This window comes from Cucurbita moschata, unplaced genomic scaffold, assembly GCF_002738365.1.
Source record: "Cucurbita moschata cultivar Rifu unplaced genomic scaffold, Cmos_1.0 Cmo_Scf00024, whole genome shotgun sequence".
In the NCBI taxonomy this organism is placed as follows: domain Eukaryota; kingdom Viridiplantae; phylum Streptophyta; class Magnoliopsida; order Cucurbitales; family Cucurbitaceae; genus Cucurbita; species Cucurbita moschata.
Genome location: NW_019268540.1, coordinates 509,514 through 528,893, shown reverse-complemented (window position 1 = coordinate 528,893; position 19,380 = coordinate 509,514). Strand labels below are relative to the sequence as shown.

General features: G+C 35.1%; 2 protein-coding genes across 6 annotated transcripts in view; one reads left to right on the top strand and one right to left on the bottom strand.

Moving 5' to 3' along the window:
- LOC111460647 (importin beta-like SAD2) overlaps window positions 1-2,540 on the bottom strand; it is a 10,139-nt gene extending 7,599 nt beyond the window's left edge. The window contains exons 1-6 of the mRNA XM_023103860.1: window positions 2,176-2,540; window positions 1,810-1,942; window positions 1,641-1,728; window positions 1,294-1,443; window positions 626-788; window positions 82-266 (exon numbers count right to left, since the gene is read on the bottom strand). Coding sequence (XP_022959628.1) covers window positions 82-266; window positions 626-788; window positions 1,294-1,443; window positions 1,641-1,728; window positions 1,810-1,942; window positions 2,176-2,265 — 809 coding nt within the window. The 5' untranslated portion in view covers window positions 2,266-2,540. The remainder of the gene's footprint in view (window positions 1-81; window positions 267-625; window positions 789-1,293; window positions 1,444-1,640; window positions 1,729-1,809; window positions 1,943-2,175) is intronic.
- Window positions 1-19,380, top strand: part of LOC111460646 (histone-lysine N-methyltransferase ATX2-like) — a 30,905-nt gene that overhangs the window by 11,127 nt on the left and 398 nt on the right. For 2 of the 5 annotated variants that reach the window (XM_023103858.1, XM_023103857.1), the window contains exons 2-25: window positions 4,529-5,217; window positions 5,397-5,448; window positions 5,540-5,614; window positions 5,775-5,994; window positions 8,374-8,497; window positions 8,622-8,726; window positions 9,052-9,257; window positions 9,719-9,811; window positions 9,923-10,020; window positions 10,541-10,705; window positions 10,939-11,082; window positions 11,941-11,988; window positions 13,590-13,707; window positions 13,798-13,863; window positions 13,941-14,002; window positions 14,430-14,486; window positions 15,239-15,307; window positions 15,444-15,642; window positions 16,219-16,494; window positions 16,879-16,940; window positions 17,008-17,085; window positions 17,800-17,895; window positions 18,770-18,873; window positions 18,948-19,094. In XM_023103858.1, coding sequence (XP_022959626.1) covers window positions 4,571-5,217; window positions 5,397-5,448; window positions 5,540-5,614; window positions 5,775-5,994; window positions 8,374-8,497; window positions 8,622-8,726; window positions 9,052-9,257; window positions 9,719-9,811; window positions 9,923-10,020; window positions 10,541-10,705; window positions 10,939-11,082; window positions 11,941-11,988; window positions 13,590-13,707; window positions 13,798-13,863; window positions 13,941-14,002; window positions 14,430-14,486; window positions 15,239-15,307; window positions 15,444-15,642; window positions 16,219-16,494; window positions 16,879-16,940; window positions 17,008-17,085; window positions 17,800-17,895; window positions 18,770-18,873; window positions 18,948-19,089 — 3,306 coding nt within the window. In that variant the 5' untranslated portion in view covers window positions 4,529-4,570 and the 3' untranslated portion in view covers window positions 19,090-19,094. Of the gene's footprint in view, window positions 1-4,246; window positions 5,218-5,396; window positions 5,449-5,539; window positions 5,615-5,774; window positions 5,995-8,373; window positions 8,498-8,621; window positions 8,727-9,051; window positions 9,258-9,718; window positions 9,812-9,922; window positions 10,021-10,540; window positions 10,706-10,938; window positions 11,083-11,940; window positions 11,989-13,589; window positions 13,708-13,797; window positions 13,864-13,940; window positions 14,003-14,429; window positions 14,487-15,238; window positions 15,308-15,443; window positions 15,643-16,218; window positions 16,495-16,878; window positions 16,941-17,007; window positions 17,086-17,799; window positions 17,896-18,769; window positions 18,876-18,947; window positions 19,095-19,380 lie in introns of those variants that run through there. The other 3 variants (XM_023103856.1, XM_023103859.1, XR_002713449.1) reach the window with 3 other exon arrangements.

Sequence of the window (19,380 nt, the reverse complement as noted above, 5' to 3'; positions counted from 1 at the left end):
GGGGGGGGGGGGGGGGGGGTGTCCATAATACAAAACACCTTTAAAAACAAATTGCTATGAATGTTTAACATTAACTCTCACCGGGTGTAAAGCCTATTTAAGATATGAACAGTCCACTTCTTCACTTTCCACCACCCCCAGGCTTTCCTAAGTTCAGGATCTGCAGGCTGGCCTTCCAAGGGAACTGGCCTCTCCAGTATATTTAAGAATAGCATCATCCAAGCATTGAACACATGTGTATCGAAAAGAAGTCTTGGAATCTCCATCTAAAACATATGCAAAATACTGTTTAAAGCATGTAAAATTAAAGGAATATATAATATCAATGTATTCTCGGTGGAAAGATTCATATGCACATTATCCTACAGAAGTACACATGCATATGAAGATAATAATATCTAATAATCATTATAGTTCATTAACTTCTCCAATAATCATCTGATGTAGAAGAACTACTTCAAAACAGCTTGAAGTATACAAAATGCAAATGAAGGGAGCCTCCTAGCTTGTGAAATTAAACAAAAAAAAAATCCATTTCATTTGCTGCTTTTAAGGTAATAACCTAGCCAAATAAAATACACAGGAATAATTAAAGGGAGCGTAACATCTTCATATAAAAACTTACATATATTGATGACCAAAATATTTTACAAATGAACTTGATCAATTCCGCTACTTCCAAAGAAGGGTTACCAATCTGGACAAGTCCGCTAAATATATTGAGTAGAAGAGGGAATGTCTCATCAACAATTCGATAAACAGGAGTCCTCTCCTCATCTGATTTAAACCTATCAACGGTAAATAAGAAGATAAACCTTTAGTAAATAGTATGTAAAATCTACTTCATTCAAAATGTAGAAAAATGAAGGGGAAAAAAAAAAAATATATATATATATATATATATATATATAAGAGAAATATAGAACTTGACTCCAAGGGGAGTCTCCTTATACATGACAAGGAGACTGAGCAAATTAAGAGTATCACGAGGAATTATTAAAAGAAAATAATAATAACGATGACATACAATAAATATCTACAAAAATAGTTTTTTCATTCCCTTCTTTCTGTTTTAGTGGTGGTGGGGGGCGAATGGTATGGAGTAGAAACTGTATCAAAATAGGTTAAATTTGTAAAAGTTAAAATCAAAAGGGATCTTCTGGTTGACCGTACAACAGGAATGTGTCGTAACACTAAAGTACGGCATAAAATGTTGACACTTCAAGGTTGCAATCCAGTATGCAACGCAATCAGACTGGCAAAAAAAATCTACAAAGAACATAATATACTCACTCATATTTTCTAGCAAGAATCCGCAACACAAATAAAGCCCCATAAACGTTTGAAGCTTGTAAATTTTCCTTCACCCATTCAAGAAGACACGGCCATTGCTCCGGAAAATCAGCATGAACGATAGTCTTTAAGCACTCCCCAAGCTGCACCCTGCACACATACAATGTCGAAGTAACAGGAAGCTTTAAGATCCACACAAACCATAATCAATGATTTTTGCAAGTTACTGAATCTAAAACAAAGTTGGTTCGTAGAACAATGGCTTTTAAAAACTTCCACAACATCAAAATATTCAGAAAGGCAATCTTCAATATACAGTCTTGCATCATACATAAACAGACGTTTACCTCAATAACGATGGAACCTGTGACAAGAATGGGAGAATGTTCTTCCGGACCGCATCTTTATCACTCTCAGAAATCTCATGATACTCATCTGAATCAGCCCAACAAGAAGAATTAAGCCACTAAAACTAGCCAATAATTCAAAGAACAATGCAACAAACCCATCTCGTACCTGAGTCGGGCGACCAGTTCTTGGCAATGTAATTCTTGAAATGAATGCTAGCAACCTGACGAACGGCCAAGTCACAATTATTATCCACAATGATCAATAGCATCCTCACCAGATGCTGCGGGGTATGCTGAATCTGCAAACACGGATAAGCCAACACCATCAAAACAATCCATTAAATAACAAAAATAACCAATCAAACCACCAGCTTCAACTAAACTTCAGACAAATTCACACCTTCCAATGACAACCCAATTTCAAGAAATAAACAAACGCCAAACCCAACAAAAAAAAACAATCAAAATTTCCAAAATCCAATCCCAATTAATAAAAGCCATCCCAATGGTCAGTAAAGCAATGATCATGCACCTGATTCAAACTCTGCTCAGCAGCCTTCCTTTCATCGGGATTGGGGCTGAGAGCAGCTTGAAGAACCACGACCAAACTGGGAAGATCCATATCACTCCCAAGAACAAAAGATTCGACGAAAGAAAACCAAAACCCAAATCAAAACAAGTCCTCGCAACTGAATTGGAAGCAACCAATGATTGACTCCAATTCGAGAACAACAATCCTCGCCCAGAAACCGTCCCTCCCAAATGGAATTGGCGGCAGCCACCAGCGAAAATAATGCAACAGGAGAGGATGATGAACAACAAGCAGAAGGGGTCTGGAAGAAGAGAGTGTGTATGACTTATTTAAAGTACTAGGGTTTACGGCTCTCTTAACCACTACTAACGCTGCTCTCTGTTTTACATACATATAGTCTCCTTTCCAACTCACACCCACAGTAAATTAAATAATTATATTTTTAATCATTTAGACTAAATATTTTAAATATTTTCTTGACTAAATATTCATTATATTATATAGATTCCTAACTTAATTTTAAAATGTTTAATTATTTAATTTTCATTCATTAATATTACAATTATAAAGTTTATTTTACCTGCTACGAGCAAACAGAAGTTTTGAAATCGGTGTATGTTTTTTTACCTGTTATTTCACGTTTATGTTGTGCATTGATTTATCGTTTTTTAATCCCTTATCGTTACAGTTAACACAAATCATTCACCAAGTTATTAAGGTTAGTTGTGTCGGGGGCAGTTTTGGAATACTTTTCACTTTATAACCCGTTGGAAACGGTACACTTGTACACTTTTTCAACATGTGATCTATATTATTGATTTACATTAACGTCACGACACTATATGATTTTATGATATCCAAACGAACTTTTAGTCGTATCAGGTCAGTTGAGAACCTTTGCTTGTCCAAACCGACTTCTAAGTCCAATTATAGAAACTAAAAATGATAGGCATACAGGTCCAATAACGAGACGATACATCATTACTAAGTTTCAACGTGGATTTTAATTACATGGGCGAACTACCTAGAACAGAGTGAAATAGCTCGATTTTGGTAACAATCAAGACAAACAAATAGAGAGAAATCTCCCAAAGCTAACACGATATTAATATTCATTTTCATCGCATTCAATTTCACAACGTACGACGAGAGATAACACGAATGATAGATTTTTTTGTTAAAATGCAATTTTGTCTTTGTTAGATGAAAGTCTCGCATCAGCTAATTTAGGGAATGATCGTGGGTTTATAATCAAATAATATTATCTCCATTCGTACGAGATCTTTTGTGAATCCCAAAGCAAAGTCATGAGAGGTTGTGTTTAAAGTGGACAATATCATACAATTGTGGAGAGTCGTGTTCATCTAATAGTCTTGACATATAATTTACAATTATAAAATTAATGCTCGTTTCATTTTGTGTGCTAGTATGTTTGAATTTGAGGATAAAAGGTTTGTTTCTTAGACAAGATTTAACGCACCCAACATAACGAAGCACATTTAATCATTCATAAGGGCATGTTTCTATACTGTAAGCCAAAATACACATAAACGTAAGGAGAATGTATATTTGGTATTGGCGGAATGAATTTGATTACGTCGATCAAGTACAAATGAAGAAATTACGAATGGAAGGATTGAAATTGTAACAACACAGAGATCCCACATCGACGGGAGAAGGAAACGAAACATTCCTTATAAGGGTGTGAAAATCTCGTTAGAGTAGACGTGAGTATGACATTAATATGTATTAGCCCGAAACAGACAATATCAACTAGTGGTGTGCTTGAGATGTTATAAAACGGTATCAGAGCTAGATACTGACTAGTGTGCCAGCGAAGACGTTGGACCATCTCTCAAGGAGGTGGATTGTGTAATTCGACGTTGATCGGAGAGGGGAACACAACATTAAACCTCTCCCTAGTGGCTAACTCGGTCCAACCATGGTTGATACCAATTTTCTTATAAACCCTGGGAAGAGGAAGGCCCACGACAACGCGGTTTGCGAATCCAAAAGCCCAAATTGGAGTTTGGAGGCAATCCAAAGGTATAATTTGGTTATAGATTTACGCCCACGCACTCTGCTTTGTCTCTCTCTCTCTCGCTTTGGGGCTCTGCGCACGGCGGGAAAAGACAACTTTTCCTTTTGCCCCAAAACCTCCCTCCAAAATCAAAAGCGAACATCTCCATCGCCATCCGATTCCCTCCAAAACCCTAATTTTCACAACCCCATTTCCATTTCTCTTGCGAACTTCTGTGTAATACCCCCTTTTGCTCTCAGCTACTTCCCTTGATTGCCGCTATTTTTGGGGGTGTTTTGTTGCTGGAGGGAGCAGAAGTGGTCGGAGCTTTTGCTCTCTCTCTCTCTCTGCGTTTCTCTTTTGCTTTTCTTGTCAATGGCATTTCCTCTCGAGCAGCGGCCAAAGCCACCGATTTTAGACGGGGAAGATGGAGATGATATCAATATCGATGTTTATAATGCTGGGACTCCGATTCGGTACCTTTCTCTTGATCATGTCTACTCCACTACGTCTCCGTTTGTTAGTACAAGTGGGTCTTCGAATGTAATGTCCAAGAAGGTGAAAGCCCGGAGGCTTCTGGTGAATCACTTCGACGATCTTAATTTCAAGCCGCCTCGTTTGCTTCATGTCTATTCTCGCCGCCGGAAGAAACCCCGCCATTCGTCTGTCAGTTCCTCTGTGTACGACTCTTTGGTTGAGGAGGTCGAATTGGGCTCCAAAACTGTTATGAAATCTGAAGCCTTTGAGATTGATGAGATGGTCAATGGTGTGGACGATCTTGTAGGCGAATTTGAAGTTGATAGAACGCCGAAGAAGAAGAAGAAGGATAACTTTGGGTGCAACGAGCTTGTTAAATTGGAGGTTAATTCCAGTGTTATTCGTGCAATGAATGGTCCTAGGTTGAGAGACTGCCGTACTCATAGCAATAACAATAAAAATTCTGGACGGAGAAAGAAGCGCAATTCTTCACAAATTTCTGAGAAGACTATGTTCAAATCTCCTACTGCTAAGAGATGGGTCAGGTACTGGTTTCTGATTTTCGAGTTGTAATTTAAGGCACCGGAGGGAGCAGGCTTCTTCGGAGCTGGAAATGTGCTGTTTGAAGTATTTTCTTTATAGTTTCTCCATCTTGATTTTTTCCCAGTCATTTCTCACTTTGTCAATTCTACTTACTGGAATATCACTGATTATCAATTCACAGGTTAAGTTTTGAGGATGTAGACCCGAAAGTGTATATTGGATTACAATGCAAGGCAAGTTCTTCTGTTTGTACCCAGCGTTTGATTTGCAAATAGCCTTTATGGGATTTGGGTTGAAGTAATGTGGTTCTTTGGGTCATTACAGGTTTATTGGCCATTGGATGCTGATTGGTACCATGGTCGTGTTGTGGGTTATGATTCAGAGACTGGTCGTCATAATGTATGTTCTCACATATATAATTTTTAGACCTCACAGTATTTGTTTGACAAGCGTACTTGCTGTTAACTGTAAACTATGTGTCTTCTCTTGTATTGATCTCACCAGTTGGCTTTTGATTGTTGGTGTTCCCATTTATTCTTACGTACAAAATTCCATGTAGATTGAATATGAAGATGACGACAAAGAAGATTTGGTACTTTCAAATGAGAAAGTCAAATTCTATATTTCTGGTGAAGAGATGCAGTCTTTGAACTTGAGTTTTGGTGTCGATGGCATAGATAGCGATGCTTATGAATACAATGAGATGCTCGTATTAGCAGCAACCTTGGATGACTACCTGGAACCTGAACCTGGGGATATTGTTTGGGCTAAACTTACTGGTCTGTGCTTTACCGCTTCCCTTTTCCCTCTTTTCCCATCCTTTTCCCACTCTTGTGTGACTAGGAAGGAATGTCCATGCAAGAAAAATGAAATAACATGTGTGTTTTTTCAAATAAGGAAAGATAGATAAGTTATTTTGCTTCTATGTTTAATTTATTGGTTGAATTTGGTTCAACATAGGTTCAAAACTTTCATTCTTTTACACATGATCATTTGGAATTGAAATATTCAATGCAGATGAATTAAAACCACTACAGTCTGGATCAATTAGAAAGCATTATATCTAATATCAATGATTTATTTATTTCTGTTAAATTACTTTTATCCATGAAGCTGAGTTTCTTACCAAAAAAGAAAGATTTGTTTATTGCGTGTGTATACATGTATGTATGCCTGTTCCAAACAGTACGGTTTACTTGTTTTTTTCTACAGAAATAATCCATTTCTGGTAACCCTTGATGATGTGAAATAGTGACATATTTGATTCTATGTGAAGTAGATGTATGCATGAAAGAAGTGGTTTAGACATCAGAACATGCGAAATTGACACTACATGATTCTTGTGGTGAAGAGATAAAATCCATTCATCCAAACATGAGAACTTACACACATGCTCTTCTATTCTTACAATAAGGTAAAGTGATGTAGCTTGTAGACCACAATCCAAGAGTCGTAGACTCCCAGGAAAGGACGGGAAAAATATCTAGTTATAGATTCTAATGCTTTCTTGTATCTGTCTTATAGAACATATTGTCATTTTCCTACTAGTTTCCTGAAAATTAAGAAGTCTGGCCAACAATCTGATAAGTTTCTCTCTCCTAGTTATCTCCAAATAGTTGAAAAAGTATTTCAACTTGGTTTTTTATTTTCTCAGTTGGGAATGAAACTTGTGTTTGTCTTATATTGAGAAGATTGTTGGATTGACAACGATCCCACTGCCTTGTCTTTATTGCTTTTCATGAGGAAATAGTGCCTCCATCTTGCCTTTTCTCTTCGGCTTTCAGTTTTTCCGTGCTCTCAATGATGGGAAGTCTTGTGAATTAGTTGCTTTTTAGTTTATTCTTGAGCAGAGATTGCTGTTGTATGTCTTTTGCTTTCTTCTAGAATTTTCACCTTTGGTTCCTTCCTTTTGGTCTTCTTCGGGTTACATGTTGGAGGCCTTACTGGATTCTCTTTCAAACTCTTAGTAAGCCAGTAAGGTAGAAAACTTGGAGGCTTGTGGTAGAGTGCAAGACAATTATTTGTTCACTTTGGTAGATGAACTTGGTGATATAGTAAAGGAATTCTTGGGTTTGTGCGAGAGAAAATAGCTTGATACAATTGATGGGTCACATCAAATATCCCATTGATAATAATGGTTGAGAACCATTGTGAAAATTCTCTATTAGTGTTAAAGGTTTGGGAGAATCATAATCTCCAATTCATTCACTAAAGAAATATATATCCATGTTACAAGGTTAAGAGAAGTTAAAAGACAATAAAAGACAACACAACTAATACATTTACAAAATTACAATTGTATTGATATAAGAACTTTAACACTCTCATAGGCTCTTTACTGAATAGCTTCTTGATTGCTACATGAGAGGTGGCAAAAATGTAGCCATAATTATCCTTAAGACAGGATTTAATACATTAAATGTCTGGTGAAATATTTTTAAAAACGTAAAAAAGTACTGTTTTATGCAATGAAGAACGAGCATCCTAAGAAACTTAAGAAAAGAAAGTGAGTGTGTGCTGGTTATCACTGCAAAAGAAGAAATGATGGAAATGAAAAATGTACTAAAATAAGAAACAGCTTAGAGTAAAAAAAAGAAATAGAAAAAGAAAAGACTGCAGAAGCAACATACTGTGACAGGCTTTCACATGAGCGTGTTGCACCTTTTTGTGATGCTTCAAGCTTTAAAGTCTTGCAACAGAGAGTAGTAAATCGACGGACAGGGTTGTTGTGTATGGGTTTTGTTCAAAAGCTCCGAGAACTTGCTGCGTTTGCCAGCACCATCTTCCCTAAAACTGAAAGTTAAAGTAAAAAAGAGAGCCAGGTAAATTGCAAAACTAAAATTGAAAGTTGAAATTGATAAGGAAAGAAGTAAAAATTGAAGGAAGAATAAATTTGGTGGGTTAAAATTGAAGATGTAAGCAAAATCAAGGATTGAATGAGGAAGATGAAAGAAATTGTTAGGCAGAAAACACATGCCTTCATGCGGACCAGTGCTTTTGATACCATTAATGAATGCTATGGTGATAGAAATGCAAAAATGAAAAACTCCTTGTTTCTCTTAATAAAGGCTGTTTCTTATATAAATTGTAATTCTTGCAATGTGATGATTCATTCACTTGAACATATTCTTATTACTTCTTTTGTTAGTTAAATGCAGGTCATGCTATGTGGCCAGCAATTATAGTGGATGAATCACTCATTGGTGATCGTAAGGGCTTAAGAAATATTTCAGGAGGTAGAACAGTCCCTGTTCAATTTTTTGGTACACATGACTTCGCAAGGTTTGTAACCTTTCTGATTTAAAATTATATTTGTCTGGAATAATGACTTCAAAACCTTGAACCCCAAATATTCAGGAACTTTTTGTTTGGAATGCAGATACTGACCAGTTTCTTTAATGTACAGGATTAAAGTAAAACAGGCGATCTCATTTCTCAAAGGTCTTCTTTCTTTTTTCCACCAGAAATGCAAAAAACCACACTTCATCCGGAGCCTAGAAGAGGCAAAAATGTAATGCTGTAATTACTCTTGTTGTTGTTTGCGGTATCAGCTCTGTCAAATTTTAGTTACTATGATTAGGATCAGACCAAAAAAGGACTGGGAAATTCAATCGAGTAATTTTCATTTGGACACTTGGAGAGCATGGTTCTGTGCATATTGGTCTCCATCTCAATATAATACGGCCATTAGCCTCATGGAGAGTCTAATTATGTAAAATTAAACTGTGTATGATGATGTAACGGGGACTTGGAGTTTGCTTGTTACTTTTTGCTAAGCTGTGTTCTTTCTCTACAAAGGTGACTGGTTGAAATTACTGACTGATCCGTTAAAGCAGGTATCTTAGTGAGCAGAAACTTCCGCCAAGTATGCTACAGTTGCAAAATGGAATTGAAGTGGATGATTTTGCAAGTGCAAGTGGAGAGGAAGAAGGAACAACAGATTCAGGGGAAGAATGCCTAAATGAAGCAGGGATGCCTTGTCCACCCAATGGATATGGATCTTGTCCATTTATGGTTGGGGATCTGGAAATACTAAGCCTTGGTAAGATTTGAATGAAATGTTGATTTTCATGCACGGATTTGGAAATTGTAGGCCATGATAAAATTTGAATTTCTATTGCTCCTTAAGTTATTTAGGTTAAATTGACATGTCTGTTTTCAAGAAGCAAGAAGTGGCGTTGGAAAAAGGATCAAGATCTTCATTTTACAATTTACTTGTGACACATAATATACCTTTGAGGCAGATATATTAATCTTTCTGTGAGTAGCACACACCCACACAGACACAATTGAACAAAACACAATTGACTTTTCTTTGGGACTTTTGTTTGCCAAATCATCAATTAAGATAAATGGTTACCTTTCATTTTTGCATTTCCATGTTTATGAATGTGACAGCTTTTGACTAGTTGTGAAAATATGTGGCATCACAAGGGGTAATTGTATTTTAATCTTTGATAACCTGATTAGTAATAATGTTCCCGTGCACTTTTTTCCCCTCAGGAAAGGTCGTGAAAAACTCTAAATATTTCCAGAATGATGGGTCTGTATGGCCTGAAGGGTATACAGCTGTGAGGAAATTTTCTTCTTTAACTGGTGGATATTTGAACTTTTGTAATTATCTTTGTTTTGCAGATATATCTGGTTTATCTTCTGATTGTGATGATTTCTAACAACATTCTTGTCATCTCCTTTGCTTGTTTCTAGATCCCAATGTCCGTACTTCATATAAAATGGAAGTTTTGAGAGATTTTGAATCAAAATTTCGACCTTTATTTAGAGTAACGTTGGACAATGGAGAGCAGGTTAGTTCATTAAATAGGATGGATATTCTTTCATTTGAAGATAAGGCTTAATATTGTCAGTATGCTATAATTTTTTTTTTTGTTTTGCCATTAGAAAAAACAAATTTATTATTTTATAACTTTTACTATAATTGGATGGAAGCCAGATACTGGAAGAACTAGCAAACTTAGATTAAAAAAGGCCTTCTAATGGAAGATCGTTATGGAAAATAAGTCAATTTTTTAGGAAATCTTTATTGTTATGCATACTGATAATATTAAGCCTTATCTTCCATCCCTCTTTTAGTGTTACTTGTAAGCCGCTGGGGATTCACTTTCCATGAATTCATATAAGACTCTTGATTGCATTTCTTTAAGTTTTTTGTTTGTCTTATTTTAATCTTGTCATGCAAGTAATTCGTGTCTCTAAACTGGATTTTCATCGTAGAGGTTTTTTAATTGCCTTCTTTTCCCATTAAAAATGTAAGGTTATTAATGCAAGCCTTTTCCATTGTTTGGCAACTCATGTGTATTGCTATAGTTTAAAGGATCCTCTCCATCTGCTTGCTGGAATAAAATATACAAAAGGATGAGGAAAATACAACATATTTCTGATACTTCTGCCGAAGTTAAAGGGGAAATTGTCTACAAGTCTGGTTCTGACATGTTTGGTTTCTCCAATCCAGATGTGAAGAAACTCATCCAGGTATACATCTATTCTCTTCTCTTTTTTGGGTGTTGCAATTTTATCAATTTAGTGCACGTTTAATTTCTGCTTATAACTTTTTTTCCTTTCTAAGAAACAATAGAAATGGATATACATATATTCAGTGAGGTGGCGGCTGTATCCTTCATGTCATCTGAGAAAAATCTAGCTTTAGTATTTTTGACCAATAAACTGTGATGTTTCAAAGTAAAATTCCTTTTTTCTTTTGGCAGGGGATATCTAAATCTGGACTTTCTTCTTCAAGATCATTGGGCAAAGTAGCCTCCAAAAAATACAAAAATTTTCCCATTGGTTATAGACCTGTTCGTGTTGATTGGAAAGACCTTGACAAGTGCAGTGTCTGTCATATGGATGAGGTGAGAGCTGGTTTCAGGCCTATATTCATTTACTTCCTTTGCCTTTATAATCACTCTCATTCTCGAAATTTTATATTTTATTATCCACAATTAACTACTGTCCTTCTAAAATAGCCTTCATTTGTTGCTGATACCCGTGTTTCCCTTTCCTTCTCTTTTCCTTTTAAATATGGTGCTTGCGGAAAGTAATTGCTTGTAACTTATAATAGTAAATGAAGTATGAAATTTGTGAGTGCTGTGCGATTTGAAGGGTTCTTTTTCCGCCCCTCAATAGCCTTTTGGGGTATACGGGTGCCTTACTTTTAGTTGTTGTTGTAGTAAAATTTTAAAAATAAAGATTAGTCATTTTGTTTCCTACAAGAATGAAGGAAATTGTAGACTGTTGTTTTCTTAATATTTCTCGAGAGATTTTTGATAGGTTTAGGTTCTGTAGCCAAGAAGAAAAATGCTTATTTCCAGACAATAAGAAAGAAACTTAAGCATGTTCTGAAATAAGTTTGATCCTTTTGTAAATTTTTATGATTACGGATGGTATAAGCCTCAAATTGGAGTCCTCTTCACAATTCCCTTTGTAATACTCCCTTTCAAACCAATTTAGATTGGAGTCTTTTGTGCGATTCTACCTTCTTGGCTTGGACTCCTCGTCTCCATGGCCTCTAGTTGTTCCTTTTGTTTGTCTGTATATGCGTCTTTGTTTCTCCCCTTTGCTTCTTTTTGAGTAAGGGGCTTAAATGGGCTCTTTTTTATACCCTTTACATTTATTTTTCAATTCTATCAATGATTTCAACTGTCTTATTATGATTGTCACAGTTAATGCTTTTGTGTTCCGCTAATCGAGCTTATCATTCTTTTCAATAGGAGTATGAAAATAACCTCTTCTTGCAGTGCGACAAATGCAGAATGATGGTATGTATCTGTCTTCTTTTCATAATTTTAATTCAAAATGTCATACAAACTATCTTAAAAATTTGAAATAGTATTTTTCATTATTTGCTGTTGTATGAGTTTCAATGTTTGACAACTTTACAAAAAAACCAAAACTAGAAAAATACACAATGAACCCAACAACCTTGAAAGAGAATAAAAAACTACAGAACTAAACAAACTCCCCTATAAACATTAAAAATAATATTGGCCTAAATTTAAGCACAGTTTGATAATGATTTGCCTTTTAGTTTTTTGTTTCTAACAATTATGTTGGCTTTCTCATTATACCAATGTTTTTGCATTTCTAGGGATTATTATTTTGATTTAATTACTTAGTATCTAGGGATTATTATTTAGACTTAGTTACCTAGTAACTAAGGGTTATTATTTAGATTTATTGTGACTTATTAACTAGAGATTTATTTAGATTTAGTTACTTAGCATCTAAGGAATTTAGATTATCTAGCTCTTCCACTCTTAAGAAGTCTATCTCCTCTTGAATTGTTTATGATATCGAATTGATGAAACATGTGATGTTAGGAGTCATGAGGAATCCTGAAACACATTTAGCTGGTATACTAGTTGATAATCTTTTGTTAAAGCATTTGAAAGTCTCTTTTCGATTGATGATTGGAGGAATTCAAATTTTCGCAATCAGCAACGCCAATAGCAAAATATCCTTAGATTCCTTCCGAACTCCATTTCTAAATTGAGGTTTGTGGACTAGAGTGATGAAAGAAATCATGGCTCAGTCACCACCGATTAGGATCAAATTGTGTTTTACTCGTTTGTTATAATAGTCCAGCAACTAGAAATACTTCTTGGTATACCACAGGCTTTGGAGGTTGTTCTTTTTGTGTTGCCTTGATATCTTTTTCCGTTTCAATTTTTTTTTTTAATATCATTTTGAAGTTTGAAGGTTGTTGGTTGGTTTAATGAAGCCTTTTTTGGAAGATTTCTTGGGATTTTATTTTGGTGGCTTGGAGTTTTGTGCGATTGGATGTTTTTGAGTTGGTTCTCCTTTTTGCAATTTGATTATGAATTTATGGGTTCTTGCTTTTGGTTAATATATTTCAGTTGTTTTGGGCTTTCTTTTTCAGCTTCCAAGCTCAAGTTCTTTAGTTTCCCTTGGCTTCTCCCTTCTTTCGTATCTTATGTTTGGAGATCAGCATTCTTGGCCCATATTCTGATGTCTTAGTTGGATTATTGTTTTTTCTTTTTTGATGAAGATGATTTAGTTTTATTTGGATTGCTATTTATGTCATTTGTAATCCGTCTTTGTGTTTCTTTTCATTCATGCGTGGAGCTTTGTATCTTTTGAGCATTGGTTTCTTTTCTTAATATCAATAGAAAAGTCTCAGTTCTAGTTAAAAAAATATGGATGACTTACTTCAGTATTCGTGAAATGAAATTTCTGGCATGGTTTATATATTTATGTCAATTAGATGTATGAACTAATTAGTTTCCTCTGCTGTTTATCATTTTAATTTCTCTATCCTGCTTTCAAAAGGCTATTTTGTATTTTCTTTTAGATTATAATATTCAAATTCACCTGGAAATTGTTAATTTGTTATACGTAGGTTCATGCTAGGTGCTATGGAGAACTAGAACCAGTTGATGGAGTATTATGGTTATGCAACTTGTGCCGGCCTGGGTCTCCCGACTGTCTTCCACCGTGCTGCCTCTGTCCTGTCATTGGTATTTAAATTCATCTCATTAACGTATCATTTCTGTATATAGTCTTTTTATAGTCTGTGTTATATTGAATTATAAATTTATATTTTCTAGGAGGTGCAATGAAGCCTACAACTGATGGACGCTGGGCTCATCTTGCTTGTGCTATATGGATACCTGGTTTGTGAGTTTATTCTTTTAGGTGTTTTAGATAATTTAAAATTATAATATGTATTTTCACTTTCCACATTCTGCAGAAACGTGTTTATCTGATGTTAAGAAAATGGAGCCTATTGATGGTCTTAATAGAATCAATAAGGTACTGTCTCTGTTTCTAATGTTTAAATAACTTGGTTTTCAGATTCATACACCTTTTTCCATTTAGAATATTTACCTAAAAACTTCTTAGTTTAAAAGTTCGACGTACTTTGTTTATTACTGATGGAAAAAACCTCAATGGTGGATTTTATTTATTTTGATATGAAATCAAGTCATACTAATCGTCTTCATATCTTGGTAAGAAGCCTAGAAGCAGGAACTAGGCGGAGGGATATGCAGAATTTACCTTAATGCCTTGTGTTGATGAATAAATACCCGTTCTTTTTGTAATTTTGGCTTAAATATTTGAATTTAAGTTGCGTAGCATATTCAATACTCATTGTTTGCACATCATAATCAATGCTCATTTTGTTTTAATTTTACGATCCAAAAAATGTTCATTTTCGTTTACTATAAACTTAAAACAGGATCGTTGGAAGCTGTTATGCAGCATCTGTGGGGTCTCTTACGGTGCTTGCATTCAAGTAAGTTTGTTATTAATTTAAGCATGGGTGTGTGTGACAGCTGTCTTTCTGATTTAATTACTGTGTTATAATTTGAGCTATCCCCACGCACCAATGATTACAGAAAAAGGAAACCCAGTTGGCAGATATATGCACAATATAGTTACAATAAACATTAGTATGGTTGATATTCCTCTGGTTGATATGGGATTTTTTGATAAGTGGAGAAGATTTTGAGACTTCGGCTGTGGGGGGTTTTGGGTGATATAGATGGATAGGATTAGACATATACATGTAGACTTCTATTGTACGAGAGACTTGATAAATTCGTACTTTGGACTTTAAGACGATGTACCCTTTCTAGGATTTATAGTGCTTCTTACTTTTTTGTATTCATGTTAAAGGCTTTCTTTTGATGTTAATCTTTAACTTTAACTTGATATGGTTTTTCTATTCAAAGAAGCTTGCCTTCTTTTGATGCAATTTGCATTCATCAACTTTTAACATGAATAAATCATATTGGTTGGTCCATGAGACAGATAGGCAACTCATTATATCTCAGGACTCGGTAGGTTATTTACATCAAATAGTCTTGTATCAGACAGAGTTTGGTTAGAATAATGGACACAAGTGCAGGTTGACTCAACTAGAGTTGCTCCAAATAAAAGTTAAAAGGACATTTTGATAGAATTATGTGCTTATGACATATTTCCCCATCGCTGCTTTACATTTATTTATATTCTTACTTTTAAATGTTTCTTACTTTGTAACAGTGTTCAAATAATACTTGTTATGTAGCATATCATCCTCTTTGTGCACGAGCTGCTGGTCTTTGTGTTGAGGTATATTTTCCATCCATTATGCATGCATTTGTTCAAGTTTGTTTGCTTGTTTATTTTTAATATTTGTACGTACATTTTTTTTTGTAGTATCTATCTTATTCATTTTCTTATTGTTTTCTTTTTTGTAATTTGAAAGCTTGAGGAAGATGACAGGCTCCATTTACTTGCTGCGGATGATGATGAAGAAGATCAGTGTATTCGATTACTTTCCTTTTGCAAGAAACACAGGCCGCCATCTAATGAGCGTTTAATGGCTGAGGACCGTATAGGGCAAGCTGGACAGCAGTGCTCTAATTATACTCCACCATGCAATCCATCTGGTTGTGCTCGAACAGGTTTGATACTTCTCTTGTTGAAGTAAATGTGTGATTGGTTGTATAACCGTTACAAAATTTAAAATTAAGGTGACCGGTTTTGTTTCTTTCTTTTGTGTGCTGTTCTTTGGACGAATTCAACTATTCTTTGGGTAAAAAACATTTTGATCCTTGTTTTTTCATTGTATAAAGATGTACTCTATAAACCTTAGTTTTCGAGATCTAGTCCTGAACTTTAAAATGGTAACAATTGAGTCCTTGAACAAGTGTGTAACTTTTTAGTCTATGCAGTTTAAAAGTTGTAATAATTTAGTCCCTATTATGAAAAATCTCACAAGTGTAGACTTTTCTTGTGTAATGATTTAGTGTATGTAGTTTATAAACACATTCAGCCACTTGTTAGTTTATTGATCTACATATACAAGAAATTCTATTAAATATAATATCTTCCACGATAGGAGCTAATTTAAGTTACAGGGACTAAATTGTTAAAGTTAACTACTGATAGAGGCTACTTTGAAAGTACTAGTATTGAATAGGTTTTGTTAGTTCACATTGAAGTTTTTAATCCTTGATATATTGTCCTCTCCTTGGCAGAGCCTTATAATTACTTTGGAAGAAGAGGGCGCAAAGCACCTGAAGCCGTTGCTGCAGCATCCTTAAAACGCTTGTTTGTTGAAAATCAACCTCATATAGCTAGTGGTTATTCCCAACACTTGTCATCAGGAAACTTATTGCCTTCCAGTGGAGTCCTAGGCTTGAAGTTTTCTCTTCAACATTTGAAAACCTGTCAGCTTGATCCTCAAAACATACTTTCTATGGCTGAAAAATACAAATTTATGAGGGAGACCTTCAGGAAAAGACTTGCTTTCGGTAAGAATTAAATTCAGTAACCTTTGTTTTTTTAAAATCCCCATTTTGTAATGGTATTTTTGATACATTGATTATAATTTTAACTTATCCAGTTACTGCGTTTTTATTTTATATTTGTCTTATTGTTATTGTACTACTTCTATGTGTTTTTTCTTAATGAAAAATGAGTAAAAATCATCACAAATAAAAATGTTGTCAATTCAATTCATGAACTTCTATTTGTGAATGCATTAGCAAGTTTTTTTTTTTTTTTTTTTTTAAAATACAATAAAGGATGAATCACTTTTATGATTGTCCAACATGGGATTCCTTGAGCATTTAACAAGTTTTCGTTCCCATCCATCTAACTGCCTTCCTTTCAATTGGAATCTCTTTTGGCTCTAGGGAAGTCTGGGATTCATGGATTTGGAATCTTTGCTAAGTATCCACACAGAGCGGGAGATATGGTAAAAAAATGTTGTTTTCTTTGATTTCTCCTGTTTTCAGTAAGTAAGTGAAACTTGATTTCTTCAGGTAATCGAATACACGGGAGAAATTGTAAGACCTCCCATTGCTGACAGGAGGGAGCGGTTCATATATAATTTATTGGTGGTAAGTTCATTATTTACCATTAACCTGCCTGCTCATCATTAACTACGATTCCAATATCAATATCTTGGTCTTGTTTTATTAATTATTTTTAATTTGAGTGCCTTGGTGGGCGTGTGTGTGTGTTTTTTTTTTTTTGGGGGGGGGAGGGGTGGTTGATTGTGCCCTTATGTAATGTTAAGACAACCTGGCTCCATTTATTCCTATGTTTTGTTTGGTTGGCTGCCATTTAACTCATGTAGAGTGCTTGTTCTTTGATATAGTTGAAGTAGAATCAAATTATTTTTTCACAAACCGACCATTCTTTGAGATGAAGTACTTTCTATCGTTAGTTTGTTTCGGCTCTCTTGTAATCTGACTGTATAAAGGTGTGCTTGCGTTGTAACATCGTCTGATAAGGCAAGTTTTTTTTTTCTTTTTTTGTAAGGACGTAGTGATTCTTGTGATCCACTTATGAGGTGATTTAGTAGTGTAAAGTTAAAGGTAAGATAGATTCTTCATTTAATTAATTAAGATTTCAAATTGTCACTTGATCTGGAACCTGGGAAGATCATCTTTTTAATTTGGTTTTCTGGACGAAGTGAATTGTGGGTTTCTTGAATTTGGTAAATTTATGGGCATTCCTCTATTGTATCGTCAAGCAGATGTTGGAGTTTCCCATTCTTCCACCTTCATGAAAACAGGCTAAGATAAGTTAATGAGTTCCATTTATTTCAGGGTGCTGGCACTTACATGTTTAGAATCGATGATGAACGAGTAATTGACGCTACAAGGGCTGGGAGCATTGCTCATCTGATCAACCACTCTTGTGAAGTATGTATTACTTTCTCTAGTTATACATTTATTTTTCCTTCTCTTTAAATTTTTTAGCGTTCTATCCTTATGAGATGATGCATTAAGTTAGGTGTCGGTAGAATAATCTTATACCCTTAGTGCCTTATGGAGATGAATGCATGTAAGCTAACATTTTCCCTTGGATGCTTGGTAAGAGAAACTTGGAACTCCTGTTTTCTCTTATGAATTAGGCTATCTTACACAATAACTGTAGCTATTCATAGAATTGTTCAAGGAAAAATAAAATTTCAAATAAGGAGAAGATTGACATACTAAGCTTGTTGGTAAAGAATTGCAGATCAGTGCTCTGTGAAATGCTTAGGTTCATGCTTGATCCATAAATACTTTACTATAAATCTTTCTCTGTTTAATCAAATGTCACGTACATTACAGAACAACGAACACACTGACCCATTGAACTGCAAATAAGCTCATTTATGGATTTCAAGGAAGTTATAACCATAATCCCATTCTTAGAATTAAATGAAAGTAGTTTAAGATTATATTACACTGCAGTTGTCTTCCGTGATGAACTTCCCATTCAGGCATTAAAACTGCCATCAATTCTGACTGGCAAATAGAATTCTTTGACGACTACAAAAAAAACGAAAAAGAATTTATTTCATATGCTAACAGAAAGCTAAAGCTTGATGTCGGGATCGAGAGAATTCTTGTCCTCAAGTAAAGGAGGTTCGATTCTCGAATACTACTTAATGACATATTGGGTACTTGCATTTTCATTGGGGAAAATATCATTGGTCTAAGTTTTCATATCCCCATTAAATTCCATCATTTTCCTCTTCAAAACAAGAAATTCTCATTGATTATTTACATTAATGTTTCCTTAATGCAGCCAAATTGCTACTCGAGAGTTATAAGTGTCAATGGAGATGAACACATAATAATCTTTGCAAAGAGGGACATCAAGCGATGGGAAGAACTTACATATGATTATAGGTTCTGCTCATATTTGGTGATTATATCCTATTTTCTGGTACTCTATGGATGCTGACGATTCAACCTGCATTCAGGTTTTTTTCTATTGATGAACAACTAGCATGTTACTGCGGCTTTCCAAGATGTCGGGGTGTAGTCAATGATACGGAAGAGGAAGAACGAGTTTCAAAGCTACATGTATCGCGGACAGATTTAGTAGATTGGAGAGGGGAATGAGGCAGGTTAGCAAAACAGGAATGATCTTTTATTTTTTCTATTCTTGCTTTTGATTGTGAAAATCTGCTTGATCGAGTCCATTTAGAGGTAAAATTCCATTTGTTTCCCGACTTTGTGTAAAATGCATGAGCTATCACATTCACTCATATATTCTCTACACATCTGCCGGTGATCCTTTCAATATATTTTGTTTGGCTAGTCGCAACTCTTTTAGACTCTATTCTTCTGTTGAATGTGCCCTGGCTCTTTTCCTTGTTTCATTGTCACCGTGGTTGCTGATTTTTCTGTATT